The sequence below is a fragment of the Coniosporium apollinis genome (assembly GCF_000281105.1).
Source record: "Coniosporium apollinis CBS 100218 chromosome Unknown supercont1.4, whole genome shotgun sequence".
Classification (NCBI taxonomy): domain Eukaryota; kingdom Fungi; phylum Ascomycota; class Dothideomycetes; genus Coniosporium; species Coniosporium apollinis.
The window spans coordinates 41,329-59,330 of NW_006913266.1; the positions used below are offsets into that span (position 1 = coordinate 41,329).

Below are 18,002 nucleotides of genomic sequence, written 5' to 3' on the forward strand. Positions count from 1 at the left end.
TGTTTCCAACCGCAAGTTGTTAGCGGCCTCGGGCGCAACCTTGACGCTCGTAGCTGGGGTTAAGGCGGTCAAACGCCATGATTCAGAACCTAGAGATCTAGATAAACAGTCTCAAATCAGCGTACCATGTTCGTTCCAGCCTCTCACTTCCACTCCTCTCAAATCTGATACCCCGTACAACCGGTGTCCCCCCCGCCCGCCCGCTTCACCAGTCCCTTACGCATGACTGATATCCACGCCGCTGCCAAACCACTCCCTCAACATCTCCCATTCTCCCTCCTCCAAACCCGGCTCAGACGTCCCATATCTAGCGATCAAAAACCCCGCCAAGCTGCCCTTGGATTTCGCTGCTTTCTCGCCCGGTCTTGTGCCTTGCTCGTCCACCATGTCGCGCTCAGACAGTATGGCATCCCGCTTTGACGCGGACCGATCGATGCAGAATTGGCGGAGAAGGGCTAGTTCGGAAGGGTCGAGCACGGCGTCGGCAGTGTTGTGGCCCGATATGATCGAGTTGGCGAGGGTGTGGGCTTGGATGTGGTCGGCGACGGAGAAGGGTCTGGACATGGTGGATGGGGGTACTTGGTTTTTGGTGAAGGTGCTTTTGGGTCTGTTTGAAGAAGTGTCTGAGGGGGAATGCAGTAGACAGATGTAGCAAGCTCACCAGGCACTACGAGATATATTTGTTTGAACGGCTGTTGCCTGTTTGCTCCAGGGACAAAGTAAACAATGTCATGTGACTTGAACAGCGCCAATGACCTGAGGTACGCCTTCAGTGATACGATTTCTGGGTAGTTGTGCAGATTCCGAACTAGGTAAGTCGCAGAAACGATTTCCAACAGCCAAATGCGACACGCGAGATCCTACAAGATCAGTGTACCATATTCTTTCCAATCTCGCTCTCCCACCCCTTTGCCCTCTCGAACCCATTTGAATGCGTTGAGTAATCCATCATCGCCTGATAAACCTCCTCCTGGCTATTCAGCACAAAAGGCCCATACTGCACAACCTTCTGATCGAGCGGCAGGCCCGCCACAAGGATGAACCTGCCCTCCTCCTTCGCATCCGCCTTCACCTCCGCGACCGCCGAGTCGCCCTTCTGCTCAAAGACCACATTGTGATACTGCGGGATCGTCTGCGCGCCGTTTCCAGCGCCAAAAACCGTCGTGCCATTCAGAGTGTACGCGAACGCGTTCCAGCCCACCGGCAAGTTCTGCACGATTCTCCCGCCGGGCTTGATCGTGACATCCAGCAACCACACGGGCGTGTAGGCGAGTTCCTTGACACTGTCCACGCCGTGGCTCTGTCCGCTGATGACCTTGACGTGCACCTTTCCATCATCCACATCGACGGAGGGGATCTCGTTCGCTCTAAGGTCCCGGTATCTCGGCTCGCACATTTTCAGCTTCTTGGGCAAATCGACCCACAACTGCAGCCCGACGTTCGCGCTGCCGTCCGGGTTTTGCCGCGGCATCTCCGCGTGCATGATTCCCCGGCCCGCGGTCATGAATTGTAGGTCTCCGGTCTCGATTGTGCCTTTGTTGCCCGCGAAATCTTCATGATCGACCGCGCCGCTCAGTAGATACGTGATGGTCTCTTGTCCTCTGTGCGGATGATCTGGAAATCCAGCTGAAGGCGGTATTGAGAAATGATCGAGCATGAGGAACGGGCTGAAGTTGCGAAGCTTGGGTGTGCCGATTGAGCGGCGGACGCGCGCGCCCGCGCCCTCTGACTGTGAAACGGCGAGGAAAGCGGTCCGTATGGCGCGCGGGACGGACATGTTCTCGGGTGTCTTGAGGGAGGGGTCCTCTGGTGGGACTGCGGGGAGACCGGCGAAGGTCGAGGATGGGTTGGAAGGATCCAGAGACGGTTGCGTGGTGTTTGTTGTTGCGGACATTGAGGATGCTGTCGTGAAAGTGGTGCGAGTGAATTCCTTAATTCGAGTGAAGGTCGTTGTGTCGAGCTGGTATAGAGCAATTGCTGTGATGCAAATGAAGATGGGGAGAAGCAGTTTCATGGGTCAACGAACTGCTCTTTATACGCTCTGAAAGAGAAAGAACCAGAAGGATTGGACATGCTGCCGTAAATATAAGTCATGCTGAATAGCGGCATGTCCTGAGGCGTTCGCGATGATCTGGTCAGCAATTGTCAGCGGCTGTGTCGGCATTTCCTCGACTGACGCCATCCGATACTGGCACGTGACTAAAATCGGCAGCCTCGCATCAAGAACGCTTGGACATCTCACTCGGACGAGGAAAGAAGGGAGATCAAGCCGCTCTGCCTGGGTCAGTTTGTTGATCTATCAAGGGTCACGCAAAGGGGAAATCGCTGTCCCAAGGGAGGGAAGAGACTTCATGACCACTACAAATCTCAAGAGGACGGGTGTGTACTTATTTGTTTGCTGCGAGACTAGGGTCGAGAGCATAGCGGCGGAAAATCACTCTTGACAGCTATCAAGCCTTCGAAGCCGCTAGAGAGTTGTGAGATGGGCGCTGGGGCAGTGACACGGCTTAGGAAGTAACGGTCGGACCTCTGCAACAGCGACTTGTTGAGGACAGGCAGAACTACGCGAAGATCGTTCAATTCTAGTAATGAGCAGCACTGCATCCTGCACGCTATGCTAAACACCAGACAACCTAAACCCAGTGGCAGCCTTGCCCTAAAAGTATATACAACGCCAATGTGAGAAAGCTATCTAGAAACCGAACGGATTCTGCGGAGCTGGAGCACGTATCGTTAGCAGTATTCCTGTAAGCCCACGTATGTCCCCGACTTACTAGCTTGGCTCAAGTTCGCCCTCCGCCCCGTCGGCTGCGGCACCAGCTTGTTCGCTCCTCCCGCGACTCCAAATCTGACCGGTGGAGGCGGTCCCGTCTTCTGTGGCACCAACGGCGCCAGCGTCTGTTGAGGCATCGGCGGCATCGGTGGCAATGGCGGCGCGCTGAGCGTTGAGGGCGGCTGTCCAAATCCTGTCTGCTGTGGCTGGAACCCTGTCGGCTGTGGCGGGAAGCCTGTCCTTTGCGGCTGCAGCGGGGGAGGCAGGAACGCGTTGATGCCTGTTTGCTGCGGCTGCATGGGCTGGGACGTGAAACTCTGCTGCTGAAAGCCTGTGGGTTGTGGCTGGAAACCCGTGGCCTGAGGCTGGAAAGGTCGAGTTGGCGGATCGGCGAAGGGAGAGCCGCTCTGCTGCCCTGCGAGAAGCTGTTGCTGGAAAGCCGGGTTTTGGAAGCCTGTTGGCTGCGGTTGCTGGAACCCTTGTGGCGGCTGCCCGAACTGTTGGAAGCCAGTGGGTTGGGGCATGATACCGTTGGCGAACTGACCGGGGAACTGCTGGGGAAACCCCGTGGCTTGAGGCGGCATCTGCTGTGCTGCGAACTGCTGCGGCATTCGCTGTTGATTCAACTGTTCCTGCATACTCTGGCCCATCGGCGCCGGCCGAGCCTGCAATTGCCCAGGACTCTGATATCCCGTGAGTTGCGGCTGCAGAGGTGGAGGTGCGAACTGGCTCTGCGGAAAGTTTTGCGGCGCAGACGCTGCACGTTGAGGCGGAGGTGCGATGAGGCCTGCCTGCGGTTGCAGCTGCTGCGGTGCTTGCGGTCTTTGTCTTGGAGCTGCGGACTGCTGCTGCTGGAGATTGGCGGGTGAGTTCGCGAGCTGTTCAAACAATGAAGGTGTAGCTCCTGTTTGAGCAGGCTGCTGTTGCGAAGTGGGCGGCGCTGCAGCTGGTGCGATCTGGGTTTGAGACGTGGGCACCGGCGCCGGAGTAGGTTGTAAGGGTGGCGTGAGCAGATCTAAGCCTGCCAAATCAGGTGGCAACGTAGGTGCTGCGGCCGGTGCTGGTGCTTGTGCTGGTGGAGGACCAGTGGCAGACTTTGTAGGCTTGTTCTCCCATGCATCGTCGTCGAAGCCCGATAAGGCGGGTCCCCTCTTGGGTGCCGTGGCGAGGGGCGTCGCCGCTGCTTCGGCCGGTAGCCTCTTATTTGGAGAACTGTCGGTTGTTTGCTCAAAGGCCTTCGGATCCACGACGTCGCTCGTCTGGACAGGAGGCGCTGGCCGACCTTTTCTGGTATTGTTCTTCAGCGCTCCACCAGGACCAGAGAACAGACCACCCGCAGTGCCGTTGGCGGCATCAATCCCCTCACCCTCTTGTATCGTCGTAGTATCCCCAAAGCTCACACCTCGTTTCTGAGTGGCAGCGTTCCGGCCGAACTTGGTGTCAATATGTTTCAGGACTCTCAAGATATCGCCTTCCTTCAATCCAAGCACCCTCAGCGTCTTTTCAGTGATATCCGGCAGGTTCTCCTCGCCCATCTGGTCCCTCGCAAAGGCAGATGCATACCGTTCGCAGATTTGCGGATTGATGCCACACGCGAGGAAGAAATCGAACCAGTCGTAGTCTGGTTTCTTTGGCTGCTCAATGGTAGCACCGGCTTTGGGACGTGAGCTAGCGGAAGCATCCCTCGCCTTATCCTTCGCTCGCTGTGTACTTCTTCGCTTGATATCTGATAGTGGCTTGTCTTCGTCTAGAGATACGCCGGTTGCACGTTCAACGTATTCGAGATCTTCAATAGACATCTTGGGAACTGGCACCGCAATCTTGACACCGTTGAGCTTGTGCAGGTGAATCTTACCATCCTTCAAACCAATGAACTCAGCCTCGACCTTGAAAGATCCCGTTCGATCGGTCCATGTGCGTATCCGGGATTTGTCTGGTTCTTCGCAAGTCAACACCTCTGCAACCTCACGGAACCCTTTGTACTCACTTGGCTTCGAAGTCGTTGGCGCTTTCGCGTCTTTGCTTTCGCGCTTTCCTCTCTGTGAAGTGCGCCTCGTGTCAATTTCTTCCTGCGCTCTCGAAGAAGTACGCTCAGGCAGCTGGAAGCCAGGGCCTACCTCAGCCTGCTTGTCTTCCTTCTTCTTGCTCGCCCGCGATGCCTGCCTGGCTAGCCTTTCCTCCTCGAGCCTGTTTTGCTCGACCGTCGATCTGGCTGCGTTGAGGCCCCTCATACTGTCTGACTGTGGTTCTATCACTCCCGTAACCTCCACGTAGCTGCTCGGCACGACGCCCTCTCTCCCGTTCTTCAACCTTCTTACCATCCACCACTCGTCGCTCTTCGTGTCGTCCAGTACAATGACCTCGTCATCCACAGCAACGGTGACTTCATCATCGCCCTGTGCCATGAACTCATACAGCATCTTCCCCTTCTTTTGCCCACCTCCAGTGCTGGCAGCAATAACCTCCCTCAACCCCTCAGCCCTTGCCGCGCCAGCCAGCTCTCCCAGTGCGCTGACAATCTCCATGGCCGTATCCTTAGCGCCGGCATGGAAATCCGCGCTCTTGCTCGGCCGCACAAGCTCCATGAAAACGTGCTTCCCCTCGATGGAATAGTGCGTCAGCTTATCTGCCGTCCATTCCTTCGTCGGTCCATCTCGCGACTTCTCTGGGGAGATCGTGATCAGACCCTTCGCGATATTGATACCGAGCGTCATGGGCATCTTCTTGTTCTTGCCCATATGTGAGATCATCTCATGGATATTGTAGAGGTGGAAGCCGGTCGGGGATTGGAGCTCGCGGTCGTCAGAATAATCGCGCGGACTCGGGGTAGGCATGAAGCCGCCGGGAGGGGATGGTGAGCGGCGGGTTGCATATTGCGTTATCGGCGGTGAGAGTTGCTGGGATACCGGCCGCTGCGGCATCGCTGGCGGTGGCTCTTCATCAGACTCTTCAGGTGTGTACTGCGGCTGCCGAGGTGGCAGGCTGAGTGTTGGCGGCGGAGATGCAATGGCCCGACCTGAGCTCGCCGAGCGCTGTCCCGTCTTCTGCTGGATGATGGCGGCTACTGCTGCGGCGGGATTTGGCGGGGGGCTTGCTGGCGAGTCCGGTGTCGGCGGCGAATACCGATCAGCCTCAGGCTCAGGCTCTGCTTCGACAGCTCGTGGTCGCGCCGGCATTGCGGGAGCGGCTGCTGTGTTCGACGCCTCGATGTAGTTGGCTGGCGCAAACCCGTACTCTCCAGCCAGGCCTACCAGCGTCCAATCCGGGTCTGAAGTGTCGTATACGTCGAGCATGGCATCTTCTGTGAATGAGAGCTCCTCGTCAGTTTGTCGGGCGTAGTCGTAGAGAGCTCTCGCTCTGGTCAAGGGCGTCGCCTGGTAGTGAGGCGTAGTTAGCGGATGCCCGTTGAGCGTTACAATCCAGCACATCCAGGGCAACCCGCCGCATAGCCGCGATAGCAGCATACCCTACGCATCCTTCTTACAACGGGTCGCGTTTCTCACCTCCTCGACGTAGTTGTTGGGAATCAAGCCCTCGGGCTCTTCCTCATCTTCGTTCTGGGCCTTCTTTTTTGCCCTCCACCAATCATCATCGGTGCTTTTCTCCAGCACGAACAACAAATCGCCTTCCTTTATCTCGAGCTCGCCGCTGCTCTGCGGGTTGTAGTCGTAGAGGGCGCGATATATACCGAGGAACACCATTGTGGGCGAGTGGTGAGGCTTCGTGGGTGGTCGAGGCGGTCAGGCGCAGAGGCTGTAAGTCAGAGACCGGTACTGGGAGTGTTCTACGACGGGGGTGAGGCTGTGGTACGGTGTACTGCAAGGTCCGAGGAGTCTTGCGGGTGTGGTGGCATCAACAGGGGCTGGACAGTCGCTCTCAGTCCAGCGCAACGGATGTCCAGGCAGATTAGAGCGCTATGAAGTTTTTCGAGAATCACGAGTAAGGATGCAAGGGGTCTTCTATGGCTACGAGATTCGTAAGGGTTGCAGGCCGGGTGGTGACTTGGTGGTGAGCGTGGAGCGGCAGTGGTCCGAGATCCATGTCCTGCCAAGCCTGCGGCCCTGCATGAACTTCGTCATCCTCAGCGAAGCAGTTCGGCCAAGTCTCGATATCTGACAATCACCGCAAAGTTACTGCTGCACGGTTTTCTCGGCTGGAGATGTACTGAACGTAAAGAGTCAGGTACGGGAGCAACGTTTAGCGGCGGCCGTGATTTCTTGTCTATCTACACTACCAGCCAATGCCGTGTTCAACCGCTCGACAGGTCAAGTTGTTTAACTAACCCAAGAGCTTGAGGGACAGAAGCATCACGGAGTGCTCTGCCAGACCCACCATCGCGGGTGGATTGCGTTCTGAGAAGCAGCCGCGCTTGTGATGGAGAGCGACTATCGCCACACCCCGGAGTAGGAGATGTTTGCAAGGACTACGGCGCCGAGATTTCGTACGGTACTCGTTCAGGTGAGCTGTGTATTGAGAAAGTGGTACAGGCAAGGGACAGCGAAGACGTCACTCGCGTGTCTCCGCAGTCCAATCTCAGTACGTAAAGCGGAAGCCTTCCTGCACACGACGTTAGCTGAGCAGGTCCTGTCTGTGGTCGTGCCAACTTACTGTCTCCTCGATAATCACTTTACCTTTTGCCTGGCGTCTGTTGGCCCTCACAAAATAAATGGAAAAGGCACACACGACTGCGATCATCAAAACGTGCGAGCTATATGTAAAGTGTCAGCGGTATACATTGGTGCAGCCATGGTCTAGCTTACCCTATAGAGATCCATATAGCTGTCATGTATCTAGGCGCTTCATCCCTGTTGGGCCGAATCAGCTGAGTCCAGGTTGCCGTCGGGAGCGGCTTGCGTACTTTCGGACGATGAAGCTGCCACCAATGCCGCCAAGACCGTTGCAGGCGGTCACAGCTGCAGCAGTGAAGACGCGTTTCCACTGCCCGGCGATATTGTTGGCTTGATAAGCTGCCAGCGCCGCCCAATTGGCGATGTATGCCCCAGTGGCAAGGTACGTGCCGACATAGCGGACCGTCACTTGGTCGCTGAAGCCAAGCATGCAGAAGCCGACGATGAGGCAGATGGAGTTGAACGTGATGACCGGACCTCGCAGTCGGTACTTGTCGCCAATCCATGATGAGAGAAGGACTGGTATGACAGCGTAGTAGTATGGTGGCGCAGAAAGCAAGATTGACTTGTCCGAGCTGAAGCCCATGCCCTTCTGTAGAATGATCGGCAGGAAGTATGAGAGAGATGTCGAGACGAGGTTCAAGAGGAAATACATAAGGCAAAAGCCGTATACTTTTGGATCAGCCGCATGACGAAGAATTTTCCTCAAGGCAAAGCCGTCAGGCTTCACATCACCGCGGTCCTTCTGGATACGCGCAGCAGCGATCTCAGCCTCCTCCTTGCTCAGGAAGTGAAAGCTTCTGTGCGCATTCTCTGGGAAGTCGACGATCCACCAGTAGGTCAAAACCCCAAGCACGCAAGTGATTGTACCCTGTACGAGAAACATCCACCGCCAGCCCTCGAGCCCGCCTCTCTCATGGAGCCCATTGAGGCCAAAGTTGACAATGCTGCCCGTGGCGAGAATGATGACTTGGCCGCTCTGCAGAAAAGCAAACCGCAATTGCTGTTCCTGCCGTGTGTACCAGGTACTGATGAGGTACGTCAAGCCTGGATAGATGCCAGACATCGCGATACCAAGCAGAACTCGGAGACAAATCATCTGCCTCCATGACTGGATGAATGCGGTGCAGAGAGTGATCAAGCCAAAGCAGATGGTGATGAAGCTGAACCAGATTCGTGGACCAAAGGTTCTGGACGCAATCGTTGATGGCAATTGGAACACGATGCTTGCTACCGTAAAGATGAATATCGATACCGAGTAGCGGTTGCCCTGATCGAGTTCAAGGTCCTTAAGCATCGACGTGACGGAGGCACTGGATATCACCCCAGAGTCGAGCAGATTTAAACTGCAAAGAATACCGGCAATCGTGCAGAGTCTGAGATCTGCCTTGAGTTGAATCCGCCTTTCGAGCTCCAAGTCCTCGTTAGATATCCCAGCGCCAGATCTGACCTCTGCTTCGAGAGTTTCTTCATTGCCATGATTGTATCCCACGTTCTTGCTGGGTTGAAGCAACGGCGACGTGGAGGACGAGCGGGCGGAGGCAGGCATCTTGAATCTGCCTACGTCTCGATTGCTCTTCGAGGGAATCATCAACGCTTCATCCGCGTATCAACATGCTGTGCGGGTCCGGGATCCGAGAAGGTTGAAGGTTACATCACTACCTTACCGCACGAGCGGAGCACCTTTGAAAGTCAAACACGGCAAGCCATCATGGAATGATGCTATGGACCAGTAACTGCAACTGCTGTTGGTTTCCTAATAGCAGATAACTGTAGAGTATGCCCCCAAGTGCAGCATCCACGCCGTGTCACTGTGTAAGCTTCCTCAACGTCACGTGGGTTTGCAAGGTGCGCTTGGAGATTAATTCCTGACAGCGGACGCCGGGTTCGTGTCTGGCGGACGCATCGCCGCCTACGGTAATTTGCATCGTACCGGAATATCTCAGTAGACCATTAAATCTCATCTTCCCAGTAAGTATACGTAGCTATCACCTGATAAAATATTTGGGGAGTGCGTGCCCGTACAATCAATTACTACCGCTATCGCTGGAGTGTCCCACCCTTGACGGAGAGATGCACCGTCGAGCCATTGGGAGACGATTTTCAGGTGCCCAGCTACAAGACACGGCACCATGCTGCACAAGGATGGCCAGCACTTCAGCGAGGCGCTCCGATTCCATCTTGTACCGTGAAGTCCTAAGTTTATATAGATTATGGACCATTTTCTCGGCAATTAGCAGGGGCGTACCATAGTAAAACTCGGTACTCCTTGAATCGTGTCGAACGGTTGTCGTCGTAGACCTATACCCCATATCGACAGCGATTGCCTCCTCATTCCCAACTGCGTTTACTGCCGCTCCGGCATCTAGTAATAGCCTGACGACATCAACATGATGATCTCGTTCTATTGCAAGTTGTAACGGTGTTTTGCAGACTCCGGGAGGATTTGGATCTGCTCCTGCTCCAAGTAGAAGCCGTACAACATCTCGGTATTCTTGGCGTAGCTCCTCATTGTTGAATTTGTTGTAAAGATGGCGCCTTAAAGTCGACGTGAGAACGGTCCAGCCCCCGTGTCTGGCGTTCGCGTCGGCCCCATATCGAATGAAGATTTCGACCAGCTCTAGTCTACCCATCATCGCCGCCACTTGTAGGGGCGGCCCTTCCGCGTCCAAAGGGTAGTCGAGATATTCCAGAAGGTCAAAGCACTGCTCGAGCCGGTTTCGTAATATAGATGAGTTCAGATTGCGCCTTACCAAAGCTTCGGCAACTTCTGCCAGACCAAAATGGCAGATGTATGCCAATGTCATAGAAGATTCAGCACCCGGTACGAACTTGATTCGGAAGGATTTGCTCCCACGGAGATAGTCGAAAATCGTTCCCATCTCTTCGAATCCTCGGAAACATGCGCCTCGGGGGTCAAGTAACTTCAAGGTCAGTTCGGTTAGACATGCATTTGCTGGAATCTTTCCATACGCCATATCTGAATTCCAGCAGAGCAGTGCATCTTCCATAAGCGGATAGTCTCCCCGCATTTGACTCTTTAGTGCGTCTTGACCATTCGACCTGAGAAATTTCTCGGCAGTCGGAAGGCGATTGTAAGGAAGATTCAGAAGATATACGATTCGAATCGTAGACGCGAGAGTCATGGCTTCGTCGATCGATACCTTGAACATAGCTGCCGGTCCGTCTAGTATGCGCTCTGAAGTCAAGTATTCCTGGACCGTGTAATGGGCGAAGCTAGCGCGGCCATCTTCATCGTTGACCGCCATTAGACAGGTGCAGATCTCCAACAAATCCGTAGGATCAAAAAGCCGACTATCAGTTGTGAAGGAGTATTGATCAACGTCCACGACTACGGCTTCAGCGATCGTCTCAATCGTCATATCATTCGCCGCAGCAAGTAGTTGGAGGGCCTTGTGTGCAGTTGAGCGATTTGATTCTGGTATTCCTACCAGTATCCTTTCGTAGGTGTCTTCAAGAGTTTCTGGGAGCTCCTTCAATGCCTTTTGAATCGCCGGTTTTGAGTTGAGTCTCCCGAGGATATCCAGCTGACAAGCCGCCCAGCGGAACCTATCACTTGTTAGTTACGCGGTGACTACGCACGTGATGTGAAACTCTACAGAACATGGGAGACATACATGCCCTTTGCGCCTCCGGTAAGCGCATCTCGGATATCTCTTCTGAGGGATTCTGGCCAGCGGCTGAGTTTGCGATCGGTTTTCAATTGGTTCTCAACATAGACGCAGATATCTTCGTCGACGAGCGGGTTGGAAAGCGAAATGCTCGAGCACATTCCTTCAAACGCTCGCTGGATGTCTAGCTCCTTACGACTCGTCGTGAGGAGACTGACTTTTCGAAAAGCGTCATCGCTCGCAATCTTGATGAGCAGATCTAGTAGGAATCGGCGATCCTGTGACTCATCCAAAGCGTCTACTACTATGTAGACACGCCTGAATTTGTCGACTAGGGTAGAAAAGACTTCAAGAAGATCTGCATATCCCGGCTCGGTTCCGAGATCGTAGAGCGAGCAAAGGTTTCCAGGGATGCACTTCAGCTGCCGCCAGAGCTGGCTGATGATCCAGCGGAGAAAGGGGTGTGATTCATCCTGGTTTCGTTCGAAGTAACAGTAGTAGTATGCCCATCCCGTATCGTTGAGGTCAGGAGTTTTGCAAAACCTTTTTATGTTCTGGACGATGAATGAAGCTAAAATTGTTTTCCCGGAGCCAGGGATGCCGTGGAGCCACAAGAGGCGTATCGTACCACCTCGCCAAGCATCGTACTCTGTTGATCGGACCAGCCATTGGCCGGTGTGAGTCTCGTGAAGTTGGCAGGCCCTGTTATGATTTGAAGAAGGATCCGTCTTCACTAGCCACTTGAGGACCAAATCGCGTTGCTGGTCTATCCCGTCGAAGCGGTTAGAGAGTATTGTCCCAACGATCAATTCTCAGCAGCGACGTACCGGTAAGAGTACCCATGATCTTCTCCACGTTATCCTTAATGCTTTCGATGTCCTGTCTGTGTCGCTCCGGTCAGGAAAGCTTCATACGATACATTGACGTGCTTACCCTGCGTCTGTTGTTAAAATGAGAACCAATGTTGCCTTATGCCGGCCGAGATCCTCTAGTATCTTCCGGGCTTTGCCTTGCTTGAGAGGCCACGCCAATTCGGCGTAGGATGGAATAAATTTGCCACGCTTTCTTTTTCTAGAGGGGTCTGCGTCCACTGGAAGGAGCTGCGCAAGAGCTTCCAATTCTCGACGGCATCCCTCTAGTGGACTGTTGGCAACGTCGATTCTTTGCAGAACAGGAGAGAGCTTTTGGCGCATCTCGAGTGTTTCTAGGGTGCATTTGACACTTCCAACCTCGATCAGGATGTTGCAGAGATCGTTTGGAGCATCTTTGAGTGCGCTCACGTAGGTTCTACAGCCAGCAATAATCTTTTCCGAAAGACCGATGACTGCGATGACGCTAGCTGTGGCGCTGACAGGTTCCATGGTCTGGGAGGAGGGCAGTTTATTGGATTATGTGGTTTTGCGATCGATCATGAATGAAGCTGCAAAGACAAAAAGACGTGAATCGAGAGAGGGAGGCCAGGCGCTTAAATTCCAGGCGGCAAGTGTGAGTGCCCGAAGCTTCGTACTGCGCCCCGACTGCGGACTGTCGTGGCGCAGCCTCCGCCGTGCGTTATTGGACAACACCAGTAACTGGAGCTTGCAGCAATAGCCTTGACCACTTATGACTTTGTACCATGGCATTTAAGTTGACAGATCAATACTTCATACGTGGGTGATGATGATAGGGGAAGCTGAAGTTAAAGTAGGGTGTGGCTCAAGAGACTGCCTCATCTGGTGGACCCCGCTTCATTCATAGACGCGTCATGTTTGACTACAAGTACAACCGCTGTTGCTGGTTCTTCTAACAAAGCTCTGCAAAGTACTCGTAGCACTCGTAGTAGTATCCGTATCCCTCTTTGTCATAATCAGCAGCAGCAAAGGACAGCAAGACTAGAGGTCCGAATCAGCAGTGTACAGGATTACTCCAACGACACCATGCTTACAAGGCGCCCAAGCAACCACGATCCTTCTTTCTCTTTCACAATCACCTGCAGCAGCAGGCCTTGCTGATATCGCATCTGCATGCAGCATCCGTCCTCCAAGAGGTCTCCGCACAGTCCGAGACAAGAACTCCACGTACTGGCTGTTGAGGACCATAGCCGTAGCCCTGTTGCGGACAACCTTGCGGGGGATCGTAACTGCAGCGTGGTTATCAGCATTCGCCAGTCGACCGATCTGAAGGCATTGCAGTCTTCCGCGGATGGCGCAAGCGGGATTGTTCACCTCTGAGACGGATACTGAGGAGCTGCTTTTCGATAGTACTGCTGGGCTGACACAGTGAAGGTTGAGACTGTTCGTTTTCTAGCGATGCGACTAGAGTGATTCGCTTCCAGAGTAGAGTTGTAGCTATGTGACCTTTCCCGGCGGCAGGAGATGCCCGATGCGAAATGTAAGAATAAAGCTGTGCTCGACGTTGGAACTGTATAATTTCTCGGTGGACTCTGAATGTAAAAATGCAAGCATAACCCGACCGTTCCTTTCTGTCTTCCAGACATGGTCCCGTAAACAACACTTGCAATATCCGAGATGCGTGCGCGCAAGCTGTAAATACTGACGAATCCCTTGATACTGCACCAGATGCAACGGTGCTGGCCTGGATGGAGTCGGTTCTTGGCTTGGACTCGCTTTGCAGCTTGCGTGGCCATGCACCACCATAGTCTTACTCTGGGCACAATCTACCATTGTTCCTGGACGAGCCTGCCACCGAAGAGCCGAGATCTTGGCCTCAAGCTTTGCCAGGCAGGTTTAAGACTTTCGGAGACCTTGGCAGCGGATCTAGTTGGAATTGCATAGTGATGGGACCTAAAGAACCAGCGATGGAGCTAGAGAGCGAGATAAAGCGACGCCAAATGCTTGCTTCTACGCGGGTAGTCCGCCCTACCTCAGCATGGAATTCCAAACGGCCCCTCAGCTTCGCCGAGCGGAAACGCGCCGTAACGTCCCTCCACTTATCCACTCACCGTCCAAGATGCTATGCTTTGCCCTCTTGCTTCTTCAGTATCTCACCAGCAGGTGCGGGCAGCGGCGCGCCCTCGGGCGGTTTGTTCTTGCTCTTGAATTCGTCGCACATCTGTTCCATCGTCACCCACTCAACGCCTTCGTGCTTGTTGATGTGTTCGATGATCCTAGAAATACCCTACATCAGAACTCTGATTGGAAGCGACACTTGCGCCGGATCAAGACGATCAGAGGGATATCTACCTCTCATGCATAAGAAGCACATGCGGCCGCCCACTCACATCCGGATGGATCGTCATCGGGAACGAGAACTCGTCATACTCTCTGTAGAAGTAATCGAAGTGATCCATCCAGATCTGCTCGATATCCCTTGGATTGATGAAACCGTGGCTGTTCGGCACCTTCTTCATGTACATCATTGGCGGCAGATCATCAAGGTACCAATTGCCAGGTATCTGTGAGATTGAACTAGCGTCAGTCTGCCTCCTCAGGGGTTAGATAATCATCCTTACCTCTACTAAGCCAGTGACTTGTCCCGGCTTTAGGGGATGCTATGCTGCGTAAGCCTCTGGACTGCTGAGGGCTGGGCGACATACGGACCATCCAGTCGGATGCTTTCTTGCTGTAGTCAATCTTCGTCCACTCATCCCCCGTGCGCAGATAGTAGGGCGTATGATCTTCATGGTTCATGCTGTGGTCGTACTCGATGCCGTATTCGAGCAGTAAGTTTGCGCCCTCCTTGCTGACTTCCCACCACGGCGCCACAATCCCTCGCGGTGGCTTCCCGCAGAACTTTGTCAACATCTTGTACGAGTAGTCCAGTACGTCCCGCTGTTGCTCGAGACTCATGTCGACCGGATTCTCGTGCGAGTATCCGTGGAGGCCGATCTCGTGTCCAGCGTCGCGGACCATCTCGCACTCTTTCGGGAAGGTCTCGAGGGAGTGTCCAGGAATGAACCAGGTTCCTTTGATGTTGTATTTTTCGAAGAGCTTTAGCAATCGTGGAGTGCCCACATGGCCGGCCCAGAGCCCTTGAGGGTTGTCAGTACGTGTCGCTTTATGGTCAAAACAGTTGTTAGAGTACCTCTGCTGATGTCGCTGGTCGAATCTTCTCCTTTGTAGCTCCCCAGCCAGCCAGCGACAGCATCAATGTCAACGCCGTAGCTAACTAGCACGCGCTTCTTGCCCATGACGACCGGAAACTCGCCAGAGGAGTGGTTCGGACAGTGGAGGAATCGTGAACTCGGTTGAAGGCGCTTCCAGGGACAACAACGGTGGAGGACAAGGCAGGCTCCCCGCCTCTCCAGTTGAGGGCATGATACTGGCCTTTCCCCGCCATGATTGCTGCCAGATATCACACTAACGATGCTGCGGTTCCGTCATACATAAGGGGGGGGATGTTGCGCTACTTCGGCATTCGGTACCTCTCCCTTATCGGTGGCAGGGGTAGCTTTATCGGTGTGCTCGATTCCTAATCGGCCTGAGTGACGAACGCAGGTCGCGAGGTCCTGGATTGACGGGTGATTGACAGAGCCATGAAGATGACACTCTGGGCAATGGGTCAAGTAGCGGTGAGCTAAGTTCAGCCGTGTTCTTCGGCCTGCGGTCTTACCACTGATCAGTCTGATCAATCCAGAAGTCTCGCGTAGGAACCCAGCAAAGGTGTCATCAATGATGATAGGGGATCACGGAGGTGAAGTGGCTTGGAGATGGGGGTCACCTTCGACACCTGAAGACGGAGGACAGCGGGCAGTCATGGCACTCGTAGCTGGAGGAGCGTGTATGTGCAGATCATGTTTATGACAGTACGAGAGAGGCAGATGGTTTCAGTCTGTATTCTACCAAGGTAGCAAACAAGCGACAGTGCCAGCTATGAGATCCACCGTCGCCACATGAGAAGAGCAAAGTGCGGTTGCAAAGCCGGGACTGGGGCCCCACGAAGCGCACGACCCCCAGTCCCAGCTTTGCAACCGTGTGGTAGGTAACAAGCGTATCAGTCGTGTGCCGTTTGGAAACGCAGACAAGCCCGTCCGATGCTGATTCCTAGTGCCAGTTCTTCCATTGCCAGTGAATGAGGGTGCAGAACCATTGCGTGAGTCATGTCTGCCGATTCAGATAGTGCTAAACAGAGGAGGCTTTGAAGCTGCGCTGCTCTCGCAGGTGCCAAAGACATAGCTGGTTTGGAAGATGATCGACCAAGGACATCTGCGGCGCCGCGAGTATTCGATCGATGGAGATTTTGAGGTGCATGCCAGTGCGACGTCACCATTTCGTAACTTGAAGGAGGTTGCGGAATTGTCCGCTGGGTTTATGTGGTGAATGGTAGTGCCAGTGCGACACCACCGGAGTCAGGCGGTGTAGAGAACTTGAGTCACCACAGATGTCCGACACAGGAAGTTGTTGTTTAACCGCGGATGCCTGGATGACACCGCGTATATCGTTGAGGCTCGCAGCTTGCGGACCTTCAATTTTCTAATTCTGGGCTTCAAGGTTTCAACATTCATTTTTGTTGAAGATGGAGGTGGTAGCCTGTGTTTTGATACGTCAGTGTGTGTTAAGATTGGGTTTAGGAATGCCCACTCACAAGGCTGCCGCACAGCTTCAATATAGCAGCCAGTGACTCAACCCGTCACCAGAGCGATGCCAAAGAAACGCGAATAGCGGTAGCGACTGTGAGATTGATGGAGACAGCAACAGAGCTAGAAACTAGTAGAGAATTGGCGAGAGGTGGAAATAAGCGGTCACTCGTTGGGTGCCGCTGCTCGAGCTGAAGCGAGACGGGAGAGGGCTCGAGGGGCTTGAGGAATGTCGTGAGGGTGCCAAGCCCCTTCGTCATTACTATGTCGACGAGATGGCATCACTGACGGACGAGAATGACCGTACCTCCCAGAACCAGCAGCAGCCCACCTGACACGTGCAAGCACTGAGAAGGAGAGGCGGAAGACGGTGGCGGACCAAAGTTGTAGCAGAACAGTAAGACACCCGGCCATGGGTTAGGTTTTGTTGTATTGCTGCGAATTTGCTTCGCATTGTCGGTCAAAACGACCTAGCATAGAAGTAGGACGTGGAGATTTCGAGTTTGCCGACCAGTCCTTGTGCGTTGGTTGAGCAGAGACAAGATGTGGCTTCAATACGAGGACATGTTCGCCTTTAATCAGAGTCCATCTCTACGGCAATGTGCGAGATGTAAAGCGATGAAAGGCGAAGAGCGGAGATGAAAGAACCATAGGGATAGACACGGCAGAAGTACAGACGGTGTTGTGGTTGGACTAGTCGATCGTTGATGATGTATAGAGAGTGAAGCTGGCTCAATGTCGAGCTTTGCAGCAAAGAGCACCTCGCAAGCAATCGGCGTCTTAGTGAAATCGACCGTCACCATCAATCAAACGGCTCGCCGCTGAGTTTATCAGAGCCACCGCCAACTACCTAGACAGAAGCCTCATGAGTTGTATCATCCGATTGATCACGCCTTCCGGTGCATTGCTATCAAGAGCATCCATCGAAGGTGAACAAGAGGTTCTATGCATCACGTGACTGCAGCTCGTCCAAATCAACTACGACCAAGAAGAACTCTGGTTCGACAATGTTTTATCAACAAGTTTGGCTGTTTCTTGGAGACCTGCGGCTCTGGAGTAAACCGGGCGTCTCACCGTCATCATTCCTCGCTCTCTCTCATGATACAGGCCTGCCTCTCACTAGGGCAGCTACCTCTGAAATACCACCCAACCGGCATGCGGCCCCGCCCATCACCATGATAGAGACGCTTGCAAAGCGTACAGTGCGCCTCAGGAGCTCTACTGCGAAGTTTTGGAGGGATCTGTAGTTTTGCGGTTGTGATTTGATCATTTTTGTTGTTGCGAGCTGGTACAAAACTACTACTGCCGAAGGTTAAACCTCAGCATGTACATAAGCACGAATAAGTCTCCACAGGCATTGAGCTTTCCCGGTACTTTCAAAGTTCGGGTATGGTAGATTCCGCAGAATGGAACTTCGTAGTATGTCCAGCACAGGGTAAGGTATTCTCGCTCAG

At 53.9% G+C, this 18,002-nt stretch overlaps 6 protein-coding genes across 6 annotated transcripts; all 6 read right to left on the reverse strand.

Annotated features, from left to right (window-relative positions):
• Nucleotides 1-216: 216 nt before the first annotated feature.
• Nucleotides 217-564, reverse strand: W97_01059 (uncharacterized protein; the record flags this gene model as incomplete). Its single annotated transcript, XM_007778968.1, has 1 exon — nt 217-564. The coding sequence occupies one exon, from the start codon at nt 562-564 to the stop codon at nt 217-219; it is 348 nt and encodes a 115-aa protein (XP_007777158.1).
• Nucleotides 565-868: 304 nt separating this feature from the next.
• Nucleotides 869-1,894, reverse strand: W97_01060 (pirin; the record flags this gene model as incomplete). The annotated part of the gene is made up of 1 exon (XM_007778969.1): nt 869-1,894. The coding sequence occupies one exon, from the start codon at nt 1,892-1,894 to the stop codon at nt 869-871; it is 1,026 nt and encodes a 341-aa protein (XP_007777159.1).
• Nucleotides 1,895-2,692: 798 nt separating this feature from the next.
• Nucleotides 2,693-6,474, reverse strand: W97_01061 (uncharacterized protein; the record flags this gene model as incomplete). The annotated part of the gene is made up of 3 exons (XM_007778970.1): nt 2,693-2,718; nt 2,775-6,147; nt 6,277-6,474. The coding sequence occupies 3 exons, from the start codon at nt 6,472-6,474 to the stop codon at nt 2,693-2,695; spliced, it is 3,597 nt and encodes a 1,198-aa protein (XP_007777160.1).
• An 832-nt stretch (nt 6,475-7,306) lies between these two features.
• Nucleotides 7,307-8,950, reverse strand: W97_01062 (uncharacterized protein; the record flags this gene model as incomplete). The annotated part of the gene is made up of 4 exons (XM_007778971.1): nt 7,307-7,330; nt 7,382-7,481; nt 7,534-7,578; nt 7,632-8,950. 4 exons carry the CDS (start codon nt 8,948-8,950, stop codon nt 7,307-7,309), a joined length of 1,488 nt encoding a protein of 495 aa, XP_007777161.1.
• An 855-nt stretch (nt 8,951-9,805) lies between these two features.
• On the reverse strand, nt 9,806-12,394 carry W97_01063 (uncharacterized protein; the record flags this gene model as incomplete). Its single annotated transcript, XM_007778972.1, has 5 exons — nt 9,806-9,939; nt 10,031-10,971; nt 11,040-11,799; nt 11,861-11,916; nt 11,967-12,394. The coding sequence occupies 5 exons, from the start codon at nt 12,392-12,394 to the stop codon at nt 9,806-9,808; spliced, it is 2,319 nt and encodes a 772-aa protein (XP_007777162.1).
• A 1,591-nt stretch (nt 12,395-13,985) lies between these two features.
• W97_01064 (uncharacterized protein) lies at nt 13,986-15,162 on the reverse strand (the record flags this gene model as incomplete). The annotated part of the gene is made up of 5 exons (XM_007778973.1): nt 13,986-14,139; nt 14,216-14,427; nt 14,485-14,523; nt 14,573-15,003; nt 15,057-15,162. The coding sequence occupies 5 exons, from the start codon at nt 15,160-15,162 to the stop codon at nt 13,986-13,988; spliced, it is 942 nt and encodes a 313-aa protein (XP_007777163.1).
• Nucleotides 15,163-18,002: the final 2,840 nt, after the last annotated feature.